General features: G+C 42.6%; 2 protein-coding genes across 2 annotated transcripts; one reads left to right on the top strand and one right to left on the bottom strand.

Annotated features, from left to right (window-relative positions):
• Positions 1 to 4,150: 4,150 nt before the first annotated feature.
• On the top strand, positions 4,151 to 21,349 carry naf1 (nuclear assembly factor 1 homolog). Its single transcript, XM_084080568.1, has 11 exons — positions 4,151 to 4,258; positions 6,341 to 6,537; positions 6,993 to 7,192; positions 8,094 to 8,426; positions 9,037 to 9,178; positions 12,456 to 12,549; positions 13,069 to 13,151; positions 14,239 to 14,399; positions 14,554 to 14,605; positions 16,586 to 16,676; positions 18,126 to 21,349. The coding sequence occupies exons 2-11, from the start codon at positions 6,346 to 6,348 to the stop codon at positions 18,566 to 18,568; spliced, it is 1,791 nt and encodes a 596-aa protein (XP_083936694.1). The 5' UTR covers positions 4,151 to 4,258; positions 6,341 to 6,345; the 3' UTR covers positions 18,569 to 21,349.
• Positions 10,373 to 11,872, bottom strand: LOC311061935 (WD repeat, SAM and U-box domain-containing protein 1-like; the record flags this gene model as incomplete). Its single annotated transcript, XM_084080641.1, has 1 exon — positions 10,373 to 11,872. Exon 1 carries the CDS (start codon positions 11,864 to 11,866, stop codon positions 10,373 to 10,375), a length of 1,494 nt encoding a protein of 497 aa, XP_083936767.1. The 5' UTR covers positions 11,867 to 11,872.
• Positions 21,350 to 21,761: the final 412 nt, after the last annotated feature.

The following is a 21,761-nucleotide window of genomic DNA, read 5'->3' as shown; positions in this document are numbered from 1 at the left end:
AAGTGATTGTTGTTATTTTATTTATTTTACCAGAAATACATAATGAACTCCTAATATGCCATGTTGTCTATGCCACTGTGCTAGACATCTTACAATGATAGTATATCTGCATTAACCACTGAGCCACAAAGAAATATAAGCCTTTGTTTTAAAAGCCACTCTACAAGCTCACAAAACATTACATCATGACATGTTGAGAGATTGCAGATCTGGTATTTTTTAGACATTAAAGAAATGTCTCTAATTATTTATTTGCTTGGCCTATAATGACATGTCCAAAATGGGGATACCAGGGTTAAAGAGGTTACCTATTCTGAAGAAAACCTTAAGACTGCCGGGAGGCTAAGACAGGCATTAAATGTGGCATGATGGAAGTCTATGCCGTATTTGGGATTTCAATAAGTGGGTCTTATCAGTAAAGTGCTTCCATCGCACATTACATGAGCAAAGAGAATCAGAATCTTTATTATATCTTTAGACTTTATTGCCATAACATGTAAACATGTTCGGAATTTGGTTTGGTACAGCAGAGCGCAGTTTACAACAGGACTGGTGCAAGACAGGACAAGACAGTGCAAACCAACACCAGCAGCATTTAGTAGCCGGATGGCCGTGGGGAAAAAGCTGTGTGAGTGTCGGGCCTTCACAGTCTTCAGTGACCGCAACCTCCTGCCTGAGGGGAGCGGGCGAAGAGAGAATCATTTAGGTGCAGATAAGGTGAGTGGGTGTGGGTTTATGGTTACTCGAGGACAGTGTTACTTCAGGTCAGGTGCAGATCAAGTTTTATCAGCTCTACCATACCAATCGTAGCTTCGGTAGTTGTGGTTTCTTTCCATGACGGTGATATCTTGATGAGAAATCTTCTATCATGATGAGAAAGGCTTAGACCTTGCATAGTTGTGATTTAAGATATGTGTAGTGGTGGAAAAAGTACTACATTGTTTTACTTAAGTAAAAGTATCAATACTGCAATGTAAAATACTCTGTTAAAAGTAAAAGTGTGGAGTTAAAAATGTACTTGAGAAAAAGTACAAAAGTGCAGGCATCAAAATGTACTTATGTACAAAAAGTAAAAGTACTAATTTTGCAGAATGTCCCATTTCACTAGTTTTCAAATGTATAAAAATCTTTTGAAAATAGCAGATCTTCAAGCTCACAATACGTCGCATCGCGACGCATTGTGAGCTTGTAGATTGGCTATTTTCAAATGGCCGAAATATATATATAAGGCTGAAGTGTTTAAAGTAGCCTATGTTTTGTAATAATAATCATAATCTACAAAGTAACTAGTAACTAAAGCTTCCAAATAATTGCAGTGGAGTAAAAGTACAATATTTGCCTCTGAGATGTACTGTAGTGGAGTAGAAGTAAAAGTATTGGAAATTGGAAATACTCAGGTAAAGTACAAATAGCTCAAAATTGTACTTAAGTACAGTACTTGAGTAAATGTACTTAGTTACTTTACACCACTGGATATGTGGAACAATGGAAAAAGAAAGGTCAGAGTAAAAACCATCATACTGTACGTACATGATGAGTCATTAGATAAGGATAAAGGGCATGACAGGATTTAAAGGAATGCAGTGTCACAACTAGTGTCATGCAAGGACTATCCTAACTTTAATCAGAGGTGAGCTAAATTACGTATAAACTGGAGGTCTGATGGTAATTGTGGACCCCAGGCGGTGGATCAAGGGTTTCCACTGATTATCATTGTGGAGTGTTATTATAGTTATATTTTTGCTATTTTTTGGACACTTTGAAACACTTTCTCTCAACGGTGAAAATCTTTACTTGTCCAGTTCTGCCTTCCTTTGCTTTTTTAGGAAATGGATCCTTCTGAACAGTTTCTGTTTTTGATCTTTTCCTACAGTTTAATTGTCTGACCACACCACATATGAATCCATTGTCTTAAAAAATAAAAGGTTTCTCCAACAAAGGATTAAACACACACATGTTGCTATTTTCAGGGAATTAAGGTAGCTATTATCAAACATTACTTCTAGCTGTCTTGTCCTCACCTGATGTCACCAAAATTATTCAAACTAATTTGAATTCAAAAGATTAGATTGTGAATATTTCGTATGTTTTTACACTGTCGTGAAAACAATAGACTATAATTTTTATTTTTTCAAAATAAATAAAACAAAATGGGCCACGGACCATAGACAAGTCTTGCCACGGACACGTTCGAAAAAATTCCACTGCACTGTGAGGGCTCCAACTGTAGTAAAAATAAACAAAACCACTTCGCTACAGACCGAAACAAAGGCTGTATTGTGTTGTTGAGAGTCTATTCTCGGAGGTGGGAAGCCTCTCAGCACCCCATCTTCTCTGTAAAATACACTTTTTGGCCAGAAAAGAATATATTTCACCCGAAGGAAAAATCTGGTCAATAGAAAAATTCCATTAACCACATCTGTAGAGGGCGCAGTGGAGCAACCAAAAACCTTTTTTTCCTTCCGGTGAAATATTTTCTTTTCTGCCCAAAACGTGTATTTTACAGAGAAGGTGGGATACTGAGAGGCTTACTAGTTAGTGTGGTTGCCCTAACAGGGCAACCAGACTATAGTACTCTTCCCACTTTATTAATCTTTATAGATAAACTTTATTTTATCCGGTTACTCCTCCCAGAGTTTATTTTTCCCAATTTAGTGCTATATGTCAAAATGACCGGCTTCACCGGGAATCGTGTGCGTGTATTTTGCTAAGAGATTGGTTACATAGTTTAATTGATATTGATTTATTAGTGCATTAAATTTCCCCATACACTTTGATGGGAAAATTAAAAAACTCGAATTCAAGTATTTTCTTTTCTCAGAAACCGTAAGGGCTAGAGTTACAAGACTTGGAGGGAAGGTTCATAATTTTGTCCAAAATTGTTGAAAAAATAATTACAACAGTCAGCCTCAATGTGGCGCTATAACAGCCCCCTTTACGTTTTGGCCTATAACTCTCGAACCGTAGGTCGTAGAATAAAAATCTTGTTTTCACTAGATTCCTTGGGTCAAGACAACTCCCATTTGCGTCAGGATATATTTTCCGCCATTTTGAATTTTCTTCAAAACACACTTTTAGCTCCTCCTCCCACATATTTTGTCCAAATTTCACAAATTTCACGGTACACATGATCTCTGGGCCCATGCGATAAACATCTCCAAGCCGGAATTGTGATAGTCCTTACCGGAATTCGTCCGTAAATGGCTTCCAAAGTTAGCGGAAGGGGGCCGTTTTACAAAAAAGGCCACAAATTACAAACGAAACGTCCAGTCAATCCCAAATTTGAATCACATGTCAAGGGTGGTTTACTCAACAAATACCCAAAAGCATTTCCACTTTGATCCATAGGGGGCGCCACAAATGCTCAAAACGTAACTGTTTGATGCAAAAACCTTATGTTGGGGGGATCAATCCTCTCAAAATGAAACGCAAGTGATCTCAGGAGTTATGTGACAATGTAATTGGCTTAGCCTCCGACGGTATTCCTCCCAGCGTATTCCTCGAGTCCCGGCGGCAGCGACCCGCGACTCGCGTCGGCGCAACCACACTCTAATTGCCCTGAATTGCGACGCGTCTAGTTATTATTACTTTGTAGATTTTGATTATTATTACATACATTAACCACTTCAGCCATAAAAGTCGGCCATTTGAAAATAGCAGATCTACAAGCTCTCACTGAGAGCTTGCAGATCTGCTATTTTTAAAAGATATTTTTAACTTGTGAAACGGGACATTCTGCATAATAAGTACTTTCACTTTTGGTGCTTTAAGTACATATTAATACCAATACTTTTGTACTTTTACTCAATACATGTTGAATTCCGGGACTTTTACTTGTTGTGACAGAAAGTATTATTTCTACATTGCTTCTTTTGGGCTTGTTTTCATAGACCTCGTTGCTTATATCTCTCGCAAAATCTGGCAACACTGAGCCCTGTGTGATGTTGGGAGTCTAAATAAATATAAATAATAACTATAGTTTCTCTAGGTAAACATGTTGTCATGACAACTTGACTCACTTGCGTAGGAAAGACTGGTGATGCGAGGTTAGTTTTCAGACCGGTTGCTTATTTATTTAGCAAAATCTGGCAACACTGTTGAGGAATGCGCATGCGCGAAGCGTGCCGTGCGTCAACCAGGAAAAACAATCCCCACGTGTTTGTGTTGAGCTGTAGATGCATGTTGGTTTATGTTGAGTGAGGAGAGAACATCTGATCAGACTATCTTATTGAACATAAACACACCCAGGACAGGACAGGTATGTAAACTAACTAACGTTCATTTCTCTGTAGTTGTTGTGGGTTATATAAAGAGTCAGATCAGATGATCATCAGACTGACTCAGATCACAGCCTGGGATCAACGTGATTCACTTGATTAGCATTAGCATGTTTAGCTGCCTTGGAAAATACAGCGATTACCACGTTATAACGTTACTGTTCTAACGTTAATGTTATTGTTATCCTTACTGGATCAAGGCTTTGATTGATTGATTGATGTACTTTAAAGACATGAGAACAACAGTACATGGAAGTACAAATTCACAATACAAGGTCTACTAAACTGGAAGACTCATTAAGCACTGAGCTTGTTTAAGATGAGATCCCCATGCACACAAATCATGATGACATATAAGAGACAGACAGATATACACACTACTATACAGAACGTCATACAATCAGCTTACAGGTTACTGGTATGAAAAGTGAAAAATATGTACAAAAGAAGAAAGAGAGAGGGGGGGGGGGGGGGTAGGGGGTAGGTTAGGACTTGGACAGGGGCCATTTTTGAATTGCAGCCTCCTGAAGGTGTATCTTTAGGGCAGTTTTGAAAGTGAGTAGGGTTTTACACTCCTTTACTCCTTTGGTAGGGCATTCCACATTTTTGATGAATAGCATGAGAACGAGTTCATTCCCTTTGTTGAGCCAAATCTGGGTTGAACATGATTTGTGGAGCTGCCTCTGGTGTTATGATCATGGACTTCATTAACATTTTGGAAGTATTTTGACAAATACAGGGGGATCCCAATGTTGTGGTGTATCTTGAAGACCAGGCCCATAGCAAGTTGCTGTACTCTGTCCTCAACCCTAACCCATCCAATCCTAGCAAAATGAGCAGGGGTTAGATGGGTTTTGTGACTGTGTCATGATCCAGACTGGCTTTTACTTTCCTATCATAGATGTATCTGCAAATGTGTTTTGATTGTGTGGCTTATTTAAAATGAGATCCCCGTGCACTCAAATCCTGATGCCATTTAAGAAAACAGACAAATATACACTACTATGCGGAACGTCATACAATCAGCTTGTAGTGTAGCGTAGTGTAGTGTAGTATAGTGCAGTGGTTCTCAAACTTTTTCAGGTCAAGTACCCCTAAATGTAGCCCTAGAATGTCTGTGATCTTACATACATTTCATGTATTCCAAATACACAGTCATAGATCACCCTGAACGACGCGCTGTGTAGTGACGATCTGCACGGCCGTAAAAGTGCTCTAAACTCCGTCTGTACTCACCCAATAATTAATTCCTAAGACTTGGAGTCAGATATTGTCCTCTAGTTTCATATCCATTTGAAAGTTCTGCCAGAAAACGTGTGTTTAGTCAAATATCTCCACTTTTCCACGAGCTGCACACGCACGACTTTCTGTACGGGCGAGGGGCCCGGGAATGAGTGCAGGACTGAATATATGTAAACTTCCTTTAGGACGCACAAATGTTTGGGACACACAATTGGCAGATGGAGTGATTCATTACCCCGCACCAATCACAAGCACCTGTCAATTGTGTGCCCCATTCGTTTGTGCTTCCCTGTGTCAATTTGTTATGACGTTTGTGATGACAAGAGGATGTTTGGGTAAATTCGGTCCTTCACTCAAGTCGTGCCCCTCGCCCGTACAGAAAGTCGTCCGTGTGCAGCTCGTGGAAAAGTGGAGATATTTGACTAAACACACATTTTCTGGCAGAACTTTCAAATGGATATGAAACTACGGGTGGCGTACGAATTGAACACCAAATGGACCCGTAAGGGTTTGAGAGGTGACCGGAACGCTCGCCCCAAAACACACTCGCCCCCAGCGGTTTTGTTTTGCTTTGTTTTTTACTGAGGTTAAGGTTTAGGTTTAGTTTTACTGAGGTTAGGGTTAGGAATACCTGGTGGCGACCGCTCCGAGGTCGCCGGATTTGACCCATGCCGCGCGTGTTTTGGGGCGAGCGTTCTTGTATTCCTTTAAGAGCCACCACTGGCCTAAAACTGTGTGTGTGTGTGTGTGTGTGTGTGTGTGTGTGTGTGTGTGTGTGTGTGTGTGTGTGTGTGTGTGTGTGTGTGTGTGTGTGTGTCCAGGTGTGATGGCCTGTATGCCGGTGGAAGAGAATGGACTGCCGTCCTCCACAGTAGAGGAGGAGGAGGAGGATGTGGAGCAGGGGGAGGAGGAGGCCATGGAGGTTACGGTGACGGCACAGCTGGAGAGCCTGAACGTGGTCCTCCCTGGGGAGACCGCAGCCCTCCTCTCAGACCCTACTACCACCACACCGCCAGAGGTAGGACTGACTGACTGTCACACTTATTACATAATGGCCTGATTATAATTATTTCAGCTGACCGTAATTATTTTTTGCATACCCGTTAGAATAATTTCCATTTATTTGTATAAAAACGCTGGATGAAATGAACAGAAATGTCATATTTCCATCATCATTTCCATGTTCGTCCATGCTATTTTATCCACTTTTAACATGGCGTCCCTGTTTTGGGCATTTTGTAGTATCTTAAAAAATGGCCAAAAATTGCTGATCTACAAGCTCACAAAGCATTGCAGTGCAATGCATTGTCACTGAGTTATTTTTTTTTTTAAAGTATACAATTTAAGGATATAACCTGTATTGGTTATAGTACATTTAATTTATCTTCAATGTCAAAACATACAATTAATAAATAAACCACAATTGTTTGTAGGGCACTTAATTGTCAACTAAAAATGTCATGATTGTCACAGCCTTACCCTGAGGTACAGCCGACCCCCGGGCGCTACACACCCCCCACCACTGTGACGGACGGCGAGCCCCCCGCGGAGAGCGTTGGCGAGGCAGAGAGCGTGTGTGTCACTGGAGGGAGCGTTGGCAGCGTCAGTGTGACAGACGCTGTCTGTGTGTCAGAGGACAGAGAAGATGGCAGCAACACCGAGGATTCAGAGAGGTACGCACGCATTTGTGCTAACACACACACACACACACACACACACACTACATACGCACTAGGGCTGGTCAATTAACCGTAAATATATCAAAACTGACATTTAGAACCAATGTCCGACTTAATCTTGCTCATGTACGTAGGTTAATCGTATGTATTTATTTATTCATGTTTTATACCTGCAACAAACAGTTGCAGGTATAAAACATGTATTTTTTCTACTACCAAATGTACCTCTGATTGATGGATTGAATACTTTATTGACAGTTTGCAAAGTTATGCAACAATGCTAAAAGGAGAACGCCATTTTCATTATGGTCATATGTATTTAATTCATGTGACCTCAAATTCAAGTGACCTGTGCTCATCCTATTATGAGTGCCTTTACATTGCCTGTATCTACCTCTGCTTCTACTTCAGCTGTTATATCTTCTGCTCTGAGCTACAACATGCATGAATGTAATTATAAGTATAACCCTTTTAAGATCAAAGAGGGAGAATAAAACATTTCCCTGGGAACCACTTGAATGACCACCCCAAAATGACTTCTCACGCCATGGAGACTTAAATTCATGGATATTTTTTGTTTTTGTCGCATTCCTAAGCCAATAATTTGAGGACGAGCAGTGGGTTCCGGTAGGAGACACAAAGGAGACTTTGTCTAAAAAAATATCCATGAATTCAAGTCTCCATGGCGTGAGTAATATATACAAAGAAAAGTCATTTTGGGGGTGAACTATCCCTTTGTAAAAACAGTTCAGCATCACTGCATTTCAGCTGAATAATTAAATGAGCTGATATCCAGTGCGCTATATATTTCTTCCTGAGATGGTTGACGGACCGAAACTCTTGTTTTGGTTTATCAATACGTTCACTTAACTGTTGCATCCCTCGTTTTATGAAGGATGGAGGTTACCGTGACCGCACAGCTGGAGAGCCTTAACGTCGTCACCCCTGGGGAGACGACGACAACAACAACAACAACCCTCCCAGGCAACAGTACTACCACCACCACCACACCGCCAGAGGTACAGCCCACCCCCGGGGGGTCCACACCGCCCCCCGCCACCACTGTGACGGACGGCGAGCCCGCCACGGCAAGGCAATTCATCCAGTGCGAGGCAGAGAGCGTGATGTGTGTCACTGAAGGGAGTGTTTGCAGCGTCGGTGTGACGGACGCCGTCTGTGTGTCAAAGGTCAGAGCGGGTGGCAGCAACACATCAGAGGATTCAGACAGGTACTCAACCCTTACGCATTACTAATACACGCACACACACACACACACACACACACACACAATAATACAACTATTTTGTGTGGACAGGAGTAGGGATGGGGCGATAGTCGTTATTATTGTTTATCGTGATAAAAGAACGCTCACTATAATCGTATCGCAAAGATTTTAATTTGTCGTGAAATTGTCCTCCGTCGTACACACTGGGGTCAATTCACCTTTGCCGGGCTGCATATTCGGTTAACACTTAAACCCTCTAGAATTACAACCTGTAAACCTCGAAATCTCTTTGCCAAAAATAGCCGATCTACAAGCTCACAACGCATCGCATTCACCCCAGACTATGAATGCTGGGGTTCAAGTGTTTAACAAAAAGTGGCATTTTAAGAGTTTCAAGCATATTTTGATGATCGAGATAATATCATAAATCGCAATTAATTTGGTCACAATAATCGTGAAATGAGTGGAATGCTACGGTATATGACGTGTGATTAAAACTGATAAGTTGAGTTGTGTTCCAGGATCACAGGCTCTTTCTCTCCTCTCCAGCGATAGTTCCTCCTCTTCTCCTCTAATCGCTCTTTCTCCCCCTTTTCTCTCTTCTCCTCTCCAGCGATAGCTCCTCCTCCTCATCCTCCTCCTCTTCGCCCCCCCCTCGCCACCGTGCTGTGTTAGGAGGAGGAGAGGACGACGAAGACGATGAAGGTTTCAGCCAACCGCCCCCCATCAAGACACAGGATGAAGTGTTGCTGGAGGTCAGACTCTCTATTAGAATATTATTATTATTAAAAGGCAACTGCCAGCATGTTTCAACCTCGTACAGCTCCCCGGACCGTCTGTTTGTTTTTAAACATTGTTTTACTTTTAGTCCTGTGAGAATCTTCAGCATAATAATGCTCCATGAATGATAGAAATGTCCAGCAAATGTAATAGTGCTCACTAGAGTTGGGCTGTGGCAAGAAAAAATACCGGATTTCACCACTTGGTGTCGCACTTGACTCAGGAATATAATGAGAGCCCATGAATGAGTGTAGGAACCACAATCAGTCACACAGCATGTTTATCACAAATTCATTGTAACTTTTTCTTCTGAAGTTTAGCATAACCATAATACATAAAATTGACTTTTGGCCTGGTGTAACTTGAGAAAATATCAAAATGATGCATGAAAAAATTGGCCTCTGTAAATGACAAAATATGTCATGAATAAATAAATAGACGTTTGGCCTAATGCAACTTGAATTTTTTTTCATGAAGGGGTTGCGTAAAGACATACAGAAAAATAAAATCAGCAATAAAGACATACATACAATTTCCATCATACCAGACCAGTGGTTCTCAGAGCGTGGGGTCCCCAGTAGAGTTACGGGTCTGTAACAAATGGAACTAAATGTACCCATCTGTACACTCCCCTGAGTAAAGATTTTACAGTGTGATTCGGGGGGCTACAGGTTGAAAACGTGTACCAAATGGGTGTCCGTGGCCTAATGCATGTTGTCTCTGTCGGGTGGAAACCTCATATGTCCAAAACTGTTAACTTTTCAGGATTCTAATTAAAAAATGGCAAAAGTAGCAGATCTACGAGCTCAAAACATTTTGAGCTTGTAGATCTGCTACTTGTGATGCTTTTGTAGTATGATCAAGTAGGGCGTTCATTTACGAAAAAAACACGAAAAGTTAGATTATGGAGATAAGAGGTTTCTGCCCGACAACAACGATATTGTAAAAGTGGGGGTCCTTGAAAGTAAAAACTTTGAGAACCACTGTACTAGACCATTGGTTCTCAAAGTGGGGGGGGGTTTGCAATTAGTCAATCATTGTAACCACATTTAACCATATTTTATACTTTGGCTATTAAAAAATAGCAGAGCTACAAGCTTGTAGATCTGCTATTTTTGAAAAAATCCCTGCCACCTTTTGAGATGGGTGGCTAGATAGCGTTTGTAAAGCTAGTGGCTGGTCTTCCAGCGTTCGATGGCCATCTTCAGGCTGCGGTTCGGGGTGAGCGAGGTGCTCAGCAGAGGGAGGTTGGTCATGGGGCTGATGCGGCTCTTGGTGGCGATCCAGCTCTCGATGGCTTCTCGCTCGTACGAATACCCGTCGGCGGCCATGACCGGTTCCCTCATGAGCTCTCTGGTGACGGGACACAGGAACTCGTCGGGGACGTCGTCTGACGATGACGACGCACCTTTCAACTCCTCCACCTTCCTCAGGACCTTGCTGCGTAGCCCCGTCGACTCTACCCGCAGCTCCGAGGCCAGGGAGTCGTTGGTCAGACGGAGCAGCTCCGTCCCGTCGACGTTGTTGCTGCGGAAGCCGTCCACCAGCTCTTCCAGGCCCTCCTCCGCCAGCCAGGCCGAAACGTCCTCCTCTGACCAGTCGCCGACGACGAGCGGCTTGGAGCCTCCCGATGAAGTTCTCCCGTCGCTCGAGACGAGCGACCCTTCCTCGGGCGGTGATGACTGCTCCCCTTCGCAGCCGCCGCCACGGCCTTCCTCTACTAACCTCCAGATGTTCACGGTCTTGTCCATGGAGCCGGTAGCGATCATCAGCGACGACAACGCGGGAGAGAAGGCGCACGCCGTCACGTACCGCCCGTGTTCGTTCAGCGTGTGAAGCGCCACGGCGTTGTCGGCGTCGTAAATCGTCACGGTCTTATCCACGGAGGCGGACGCGAGCAGCCGTCCGTCCGAGGAGAAGGCGCAGGAGAGGACGGGAGCCGACTGGCCGGTTAGAGTATGTAGGAGGTTCATCTCACAGCCCCTCGTGACCGCTATATCTATGGCCCAGATCTTCAGGTTGCTGTCCTGTCCACAGGACGCTAGATGAAACTGCACCGCTTGACCGCCGGCGCTGAAGATCCTGGGAGCGAACGTACAGCAGGCGACACCCAGATCATGGGCGTTCTTCTCGGCATGCAGCTGGTTCACGTCGAGGTCCCACAGGTGGAGGTCCCCGTGCGCGGACCCGGTCATAAACAGCTGTCCACAGGGACTGAAGGAACATGCTGTCATCGTAGCGCCGTTCGCCACCGCCGCGGCAGTCCTGAGCAGACTTTTAGATGTGAAATCCCATAGAGCCAAAGAACCGTCGGACGCGCCGGAGACCAGGTGCGCGGAGTCGGGCGACAACGCGCAGATCCTCACGGGGCTGCGTCCGGGGTGTTCGAGGACGTGTTCTCTCTTTCCCGTTGCCGTCGACCAGACGGCCACCGTCGCGTCCGTTGAGCACGAGGCGAGGAATCGACCGCAAGCGGTGAAGCAACAGCAGTGAACGCCGTAGCCGTGGCCCGACAGCGGCGAGTAGGGGAGTTCCGAGAAGTCGTCTGTGTTGTAAACTCTGAGGGTTTTGTCTGCGGAGCAGGTAGCCAGCAGCGCTGCAGAGAACGTGCACCAGTTGACATCATCGCTGTGGTCTTTCAGAGTGCATATCAGAGACACCATTTGGAACGGTGGTGTCCTTTTATAACTGTCCTTTCTCTGTTGTCTTCCGTCCGCTGTTTACTTAACGTATTCCGCTGTCAAAAAGCTGACCGTGACGTCACAACGTGTCATCATGATATGTCATCATATGTCATCTATGACATATTTTGATGTATGTCTCCAAATGTGGGCGGGGTTTCAGAGTGATCACAGCCCCATTGACCTCAATTTTAAAATGAAAAGTATAAAACGTATGTGTTTGCCACTAGTTACTGATTGTCCAGCACCAAACCAGACGCGTGCACACACACACACACACACACACACACACACACACACGATAGGCAACAAGAAGTAAGGGAGTGAGGTGGAGTTGTAGAGGTGAGCTTGTAGCTTGTAGTTCGGCTATGATGGAGTATGAATCAGGCTTCAGAGCTCATCACCGGTGTTTTGAAATGGATCCAGTGAACCATACGCAGTGGATGAGACGTGAACGTGTTATTTATTAGTTGTGTATTTACAGTACATATAAAGTAAAGTGTCATGGAGTGTGTCTGTCATTCTGTCTGTTTATATATTTGTTTAATAGTGTCATTTTGTGTGTTTTTAGGAGCTTCCTGCCGTGGAGGATGTGTGTGTGTCGTTACCCGATGACGCAGAGATCCAAGCAATAGGATCAGTCTCCAGTATCATACAGACACTTGGTTAGTGTACACACACACACACACACACACACACACACACACACACACACACACACACACTCTAACAAAGTGCAGACATGCACGCAGGGACCTGGAAACACAGTAGCATGCATATTGAAATAGATACAAATAGATACGTACAAATAGAAATACATACAGTAGGCCTACGTACAAACATTCAAACGTTTAACAAGGGCTCGGTTATTGGACACGTTTCCAGAGTAGGTTCAAGGTTTTAGTAAGGATAGAAAGGGCAGTGGGTTTTTAGAATAGTGTAAATGTAATTTGTTGCGTCTGAATTAATTATGAGATTTGTTTGTTATTTGTTATTATTTGTGTATGAGGACCACGATGGAAATAAGTCTGTCTTTTGCACTGTTACCACTGGGACAGTTGAGTTCAGTGTAGCAAGCAGAACAGGTGACGCTCAGCCTTACATGTCAGTCAGGCAGAGCAGTACACTCTCCTTTGGATGGAACAACTGAATCGTGTCTCTCTTGTCTGTCCCCGTCCCTCCAGTCATTGTCCAGTCGCTGAAAGACACGCCCCCGCTGTCAGAGGACAGCATGATCTTCAACTCTGAGAGACAGGCCGTGGGGAAGGTACAGTACAAGTGTTTTAGACGCTGATCCTAGGTTCTTGGTTTACTCGTGATCCTAGTTTACCGAGGCACTACACTGTCTCTGTGCATTTGATGCATGTGTTTACCTTGCTTATTGTAAGTCACTCTGGTTGAGAGCATCTGCTTAAATGCCTAAATTGTAAATCTGAAGGAATCTCTCATGTCTTCTCAGACTTCATTTCTCTATCTTAACTGCTCTGCCTCCTTTTTATATTCACTTCTCCTCGTTCTCTCCACCCTCCCCCAGTCTTACTCCACCTCACACTACAGCGTCACGCAAAAGTATCAAAAGTGGCAGATCTGCAAGCTCGAAAGCGATGCGGTTTTAAACTTGTAGATCTGCTTGAATTTGAATCCTGAAAAGTAACAGTTTTGGACATACACGGTTTCTACCCGACAGAGATGATATGCTAATTGTCATTATGTTTGAGTGAAAAGAGTACAGAATACCCACTAGGGGCGGAAATTGGCAGGTACCTGACGATTCAATTCGATTCCGAGGGCTACGATTCAATTAAATTGCGATTATTGAGATTTGCGATTAATTTACTTCCATTATCTTTTATTGATAATAAAAACTAATGGAAGAGATGTGTCACTGTGAGCTGGAAGGTTATATTTGGAAACATCAACAATTGCAGAAAACCAACAAGAAAATAAAAATAATAAATTATTTTTTATAAAATAAAAAGTCCTTTTTTGTAAAATAATACTGACTTATAACAAAGGCTTCTCAATAGTCTGTTAACCAACCAAAATATGGCTGCTGCTCTCTGCAATTAGCGATATGATTTATTTTTTTTGTAATAGTTTTTTTTTATTTTAATAATCGATTCATAATCGTCCATATCCGAATCGTGATTAATTGCTGAATCGATTATATTTTCCACCCCTAATACCCACCAATCGTGCTTATAAGTCCTGTCAACAGGGAGAACACATTGATCAGATGGATTTGTCTCCAAATGATTCAGTTTTTAATCTAAACTGTTTTGTTGTGTGTGTCAGGTGTTTGAGATGTTTGGTCCGCTGTCTAAACGGTTGTGTGTGTGTGTGTTGTTTGTCAGGTGTTTGAGACGTTCGGTCCGGTGTTGAGTCCCTTCTACGTGATGCGTTTCAACACCATGGAGCAGATCAGTAACAAAGGGCTGACCATGGGTCAGAGCCTCTATTACGCTCCTTCTATCAAGGAATACACGGGATACATTCTGACTCAGCAGCTGAGACAGTAAGCTCACACACACACACACATTTCTGACTAATGCATTATTCAATCAACCAGAAAGACTTGAATGAGCTGTTGGATTAGACATGAACTATCCTGTTCACAGTTGGTTCCAGTTTGTTTGTTTTCAGTGACATTGAAAAGTGATTTGTTTCAGGTTGAAAGGCTCTGATGCATCCTGGAAGAACGACCAAGAACCACCACCAGAGGTACACACACACACACACACACACACACACACACACACACACACACACACACACACACACACACACACACACACACACACACTTATTTGCTCAAAACATGTATTTGCACAATTTAAAGTGTTGATTTCTATCTGTTTATTGTAGTTTGATAATTAATGTTAGTGTCCTCCACAATTAATTAGTTAGCGCCTCCGTTCCACATCCTCCCATTCAACACACACACGAAATGAAAAAAATATATACTAAAATAAATACTACCACATTTTTTGGGGGGAAATTCTACAAATATAAAAGTCAGATATATGAGGTTGTTCATTTCATAAATCCATCAATCAGAGGGTTCGTATTTAGCCCCCAATGAGGAAACGCTTTGCGTTCGTTGTTCAAAACTTAACCGCTACCAGCTTTGTGGCGTCCCATTTTCTATTACAGGGGTCTTCAACAGGGGGTCCGGGACCCCAGGGGGTCCTCTGAGGTACTACAGGGGGTCCACTAAATCATTGTGTGATAGGAACTTAGTTTTTTTACGTTTGAACTTGAACCCTAGCATCCCTATTCTAAGGACAACTTGCGTTGTGAGCTTGTAGATCTACTATTTTCAGCAAAGAGAGGGGGGGAAAAGAGCAGACTAAGTACAGAGTGAAAGTTTAGCAAGTATTGACGGTTTAAGTGGTTAAATGTCTGAAAATACACAGTAACATGAATACAACATCTATGAAAAGGTTTACTTTGCAACACAATTTTATGCAATATATAGTTGGGGGTCCCTGCCTCATCTGTCTCTCAGAGAGGCGGTCCTTGGGCTGAAAACGTTGAAGACCCCTGCTCTATTATATCCTCAGAATTATTTATTTCCAGGACTCAAATCAGGGTTTTCATTCCCCCAACACATGCACGTCCACACAGACACCTGAGGAAATAGAGGACATTCTATGTGGAGCCATGTGTCCTATTATTCTGTAGCATTCTCCTGTATGGGGGGGGGGGGGGACCCCTGCTTTCCTAACGGATCGTAGTAACTTCAACTTTGCAACGCCCCTAGTCACTGCGTCAGGCTACTTATGACCGAATTACTTTTTTTTTTGTGTACTCTCTTGGTGTTTTGTTGTATGTGGGGATTATCTGGCGCATGTATCTGTTATGAAAGAGAAATTGTATCATGAGTAAAAACGGCTAGTCCTTGGGCCAGACCAGATATTATTGGTACCATTTGAGTGGGCAAAACCTTACCTATACTCAATTGTTTATACTATAAACCAAAGGCGTCCCAAAGATTTACATTTAGGGCAGGCGAGATTTTTTTTTTGCCTCCCCCCCACCCCTCTATTACCCTCCCCCAAAAAAATCAATTCAATCGAAAAAAACGGCGAAAGTGGCCGTTTTCAAGAGGTTTTGGCCATTTGGGACATTAAGCACGCAATCAAACCTTTTCAGGTTATTTGGGTTTTCTAGAGGAGGCAAGATCTTAGTTGGGCAGGCGACCGCCTGTCCTGCCTCTACAGTGGGTACGCCACTGCTATAAACAACATAAACTTTATAGGGTCATTATAAGTAAATTAATAGATGATAGCCCTTCCATAGGAGTAGCTTTTTTTGGGGGACATTTAGTTATTTTCCTATGTAAGCGGATTTTAATTATTTCCAAAAAGAAGACAAACAGCCAATAGCATATTAAAAGTTATGTAATCTTGAACCTAAGGCAACTGAAATAATTATAAAGGTTGTTTGCTGTAGTAAAGGCAGTGTGTTTGAATCTGCATACACATTGTGTTGGGGGTGTTTAAACTCAGCACACTTGATGGTAAAGCTGCATTGTGTGAAGTGTCTACAAGGTCCATCTATGGTGTCACTGTATCCAAAAAGCCTGAGATGGGAGCGTATGATATCTGGGGTTGGGGGGGACATATGCTGAGAATGTGGTGGATGATATAATATAATCTGTGTGGGTGTCTCTCTCTCTCTCTCTCTCTCTCTCTCTAGGCTGTGGATTACAGCGATGATGAATTGGAGCAGGAAGCGAAGAGGAAGAAGAGACAGAGTGCTAAGAAGAAGAGAGAAATTGGCAGCACAGGTAGGCCTTTCCAACACATTATAAAAACACAGGTATAGACAGGGAAGGCCATTGTGAATTAATTCAAAACCAGACGGGAACCGGGCGCTCTGCTTGCCGCAGGGGAATTTGTATTCTGGGCTCCTTGAGTGTATTACAAATGGACCTTTAACTGGTCTGTAAAACGCTGACCCTCTACCTGTTTTAAAGCTGTAATCCGTAACTTGAATGTCCTACCTGGGATTTGAACCCTTCGTGCGCTTCACAATTTCTACTGCTGAGCTAATACATACACACAGCCTGTTTGACCTACATGCAATACTACTGGTCAACCAGTAGGTGTCTTCCCCAACCACACACACGCACGCACGCACGCACGCACGCACGCACACACACACACACACACACACACACACACACACACACACACACACACACACACACACACACACACACACACACACACACACACACACACACACACACACACACACACACACACACACACACACACACACACACACACACACACACACACACACACACACACACACACAATAGAAGAGCAGGTATACCAACTCCAACCACTGCAGTTGTGTTAGTTATGTTGTAGTAACATACTCTATTATACAGATTGGTCAAAATAACATAATATTAACTGAAGTAGTTTCTGTGGAATACAAATAGGAGTCTGTACAGCCTTCCTTTTTTAGTGGTAGAGAGTTATTTTAAGGATGAGGGTGACATAACATGCTTGCTGGATATTGCCAGCATTCTTTATAGGCTTGATCAGTTACTTGAAAAAAACTTGGTAAATAAATAACTTTATCTTCTGACAGCAAGAAATGTTTTATATTACCAGCTTTAACATTAAACAGATAAGGGTGCTCTCAGAGAAGCCCCCACCCTCCAATCCTTCAAGACTGCTCTCAAAACCCACCTCTTCAATATGGCTTTCCCCAGCTAACTGCACACACCCCCGTTTGACTTTTCCACTGTTTTATTGATTTTATTCCATAGCCTTTTTTGTTTCTTTCCATAAAAAAGCAGATTTGTTTTTGTTGTTTTCTCCTCCCCATGTAAAGTGTCTAGAAAAATGCTGTATACATTTGAGATATTATTATTATTATTAATAATAATTGCATTTTTATAGTGCTTTTCCAAGTGCTCAAAGCGCTTTACAATGGTTAATTTATTCATATGGGGGGGGATATTGGGAGGTGAGTGGCGAACAGTCGACGGCAGCGTCCTCACTTTTCCCACATTCACACCCCAATCGTGTCAAGCTAGCACCGACCAACTCATCGGAGGCATTGTAGGGTTCAGTGTCTTGCCCAAGGACACTTCGACACTAACTCTGGGGGAGCCCGGGATCGAACTGGGAACCTCGCGGTTGCCATCCGGCCGCTCTACCGGCCACTCTACGCCCTGAGCCACTGCCGCCCATAACATTCTTCCCTTTCCTTCCAGGTAACCCGGCCCAGGCCCAGACTACCCACAATGCCTCACACCAGCAGCACCAGCATCACCAGCAGCAGCAGCTGGATACCAACAGGACGCCGTTCTCACCCAGACAGGGAAGAGCGCCGCCCTTCAGGCACCAGAATGCCAGACACCCCCACCACCCAGCGTTCCCCCGCTCTCACACCCCCCACGGACACCCCCACGGGCACGGGCCCCCCGTCTACCTGCCCCCTCCCTGCCCTTACCCCCCTCCCCCTCCCCCGCCTCCTCATCATCATAACCAGCATCTACCTTTCCATCCTCAGTCATTCCCTCACTACCCTCCGCCCTTCTATCATCCCTCCTTCTCCTCTCCCCCCTGGCCCCAGCACAACATGCCTCCTCCTCACATTCCCTTCTCTCATCTCCCTCCTCCTCCTCCGCCGCCACCTCCCCCTCCCCCACAGTGACGGCAACACATCCAACATAGATACTGTATGTACGCTAGTGGTGGGAAAAACACCTTCATTTCAGTGAACGAACGATTTCGTTCATGTTCGTGGCAATGATCTGTTCAAATGATCTGTTCAAATGATTCGTTCAAAAGATTCCTTCATGTCTAGTGAAAAACAACTCAACCGCACCGCTGTCTGTCTGTCGTGGGAACGGCCCGTCCTGTGTATATGGGGGGAGGGGACGGGGGGGCATGAACGAAAGCGTCAACGCAACAGTTTCAGGAAGTGAATAGGTTCGTTCACGGCAATGAACTAGTTATTTTTGAACGAATCGATCATGAACGACCCATCACTAAGTACGCATGTGGCTCTTTTCCATAATGAAGGGTGACACAGAACCCTCCCATAACCTGAAACTTTCCAAAACCTATGAAGTCTTGTTTTTGTTTTTTTGTTTCCATTATAATCACAGCCACCCCTGAAGTCGTCCTTAAAAAATAACTCACAAAAAAGAAAAGAAAATGGCTGATCTACAAGCTGTAAAGAGTTTTTGTTTGTTTGTTTGACTTTTGGGCAACAAAAAAATGTTGTTCCGAAACCAGAACTCGGGGTTACTTACCACCCTCTGAGCAGGGCCCAAACTAGGTTCTGAGAACCTTATCTGAAGCTGAAGTGAAATACGTTGCACGGCACGGTTCACTGAAGTTCTTTTAGTTGAAAACAGCCATTAGATACCGTATTGATTGGAGCTGTGCATCATTGTGGACGCCACATTGGCCCCGGTCAATGCTGCGCCTCCTATTGCATGTACAGTATATGTATGTTGAAGCAGGAGATCTCTCCTCAATGAAAATCATCATAACTCGCTGAGTTCTCGGACGATTTTCAAGCGGTTTGGTTTGTTACTGTACATCTATCAGACACGTAGTTATGTTATGACACAGGTTGACACACAGTTATATAAAAATGTGGGGTTTGATACATAAATGCCCAAAATAGGGCCACCAGTTTTACATTTGTGAAACTATAATTTACTCCCACACAAACTTTAAGTTTAGAATATTTTTTTGATCTATCAACGTTGTATCTGGAGTGGAAATGTGTTGACAAAGGTCAGAGAACTGACTTTGGCCTCATTAACTGAGTGTGAGTGTACTGAGCAGGTACCAGAGTGCATTTAAGTTGTTATAGTTCTTTTTTTTGTTTAAAAAATCTATTTCAGTTTCCAATTGGCTACTAATAGTGTGTGAAGTCTCTCTGAATACTGAATGTATGACCGAGGTATTGTGGTCAACATATTGAGTTACAGCAGGTATTGTTATTATATAGGTTGAACAGTAGAAACCAGTGCTAGGCAGTCACTGATTTAGTTTGTACACAGGTTATTCAAGCGCTCTCGTGGCTGCGACTGTGAAACACAGAGCAGCAGGTGCAGAATGTATGTGAAATCCTAAAACTATTTTGCTGGTATTTTTATCGACTGGATGTTGATATGAATCTGTCATTAAATGACAGCAGGCAGTGTTGAACAGAATTTATTAACGGTTTAATTATTCCTGTTGACCTGTTCCATCTGGCTTCAATCAACATATTTTTGTCTAGTTATTATTGAGCCAGATTCAAGATTCAAAAGAAGTTTTATTTGTCACTGACTTACACAGGTAGAAGCAGCAAAATGCTGTTGGGATCCTGTGTGTACTGTCTTTATAATGGTTCTGTGTTATTAACACGGAGAAACATGCACATATCGTTTCTGCCACAAAATGACTGTTCTGCTCTCCACTTCCTCTTGTCACGGTATTTCTCACTTTACACCCATTGAAAGGATGACAAGCAAGAAATGGCTTTTCATGACAAATTTTCGATTATCAAAGCAGTTTGATACAGTTTCAATTCCGAGCTAGATTTGTGTATCAATCTGAATGTCCCATTACCATTTAACATACTTTCCTTTAGTTTGTGAAAGTTTCTTTCCTTTTGTGTTTATAGATATCTTACATTGTCTTGTATAGATATAGATGTCTTACATCGACACTTTATTATTAATGTGGCCTTATGCATCTCGGTCTCTGACTCATTCCAGAGAGTTAACTTCATTCCATATTTTATGAATGCACATCAGTCTCTTGATGTCTAAGTTTGGTTTATTCATATCTGATTGATTGATTGATCGTATTTTGGCAAAAGAAATACAAGTTTCAACACAATATAACTTCAATCCAGGATGAACACAAAGTGTAATGAAACGCTAAAGTGTAATTACACCCCTCTTCGCTTTAATTTGGAGAACCACGTAGGCTGAATTAGACACACAGATAGATGATGAAATGGCAATATGAAATACAATAAAATCCAGTGTTCTTGTGATGGATTTGCTCTTCATTAGGACCAACATTTTAGTCGGTTAGTGCCGGCTGTACTGCTGCTGCTATGTCAAGCATAAAAACCCATCAGCTGTGTTCTCTGTAAACATGAACACTCCCCTTCCTCAAACTAGAGACCTGGCTGTAACGGGAGATCGACTGTCATAACGCTGAGTCATTGTCGTCATAGAGCCATCGTTAAGCCTTTTGCCATCTGGTTTTAATATTTCATGTTTTGTTTTTTATCGTCACATCTCTTAATGTGATGAAGTCTGAACTACACACATCTATGCAGACACACAGATGCATCTGTGATGCTGTAAAACCCATTAGCCCTTTAAGACTGGGAACGCATCTGTGTGTCATTTTAAGATTTATTTGGCTATATAAAAATAGCAGATCTACAAGCTCATAGCGCGGCACCGAGTGCCGCGATATGAGCTTGTGGATCTGCTCTTTTTTTTTTTTAATCGTGAAAATGTGTGCAAATCTTTAGTTTGAATACATATATATATATATATATATATATATATATATATATATATATATATATATATATATATATATATATATATATATATATATATATATATATATATATATATATATATATATACTTTTTTTAAAGCGAAAGTTTTTAACTCAAATCTTTGCTTCTGGGGATTTTACAAATGTTTTCTAAATCCTCAACCGTCAAAAGGTTTTTTTCCCTAAAGTTTTTTTTTTAAATGTATTTTACTTATGTTGCAATATTATCAATGGTTTTCTAACTTTTTTCATGTCAAGGACCCCCAAAATAATATGTATTTGTCCGCGGGACCCTCCCATCTAAAAATAATTTGTTC

The sequence above is a fragment of the Gymnoscopelus microlampas genome, assembly GCF_963454915.1.
Source record: "Gymnoscopelus microlampas genome assembly, chromosome: 2".
Lineage (NCBI taxonomy): Eukaryota > Metazoa > Chordata > Actinopteri > Myctophiformes > Myctophidae > Gymnoscopelus > Gymnoscopelus microlampas.
This window is presented reverse-complemented; position numbering and strand designations above follow the sequence as displayed.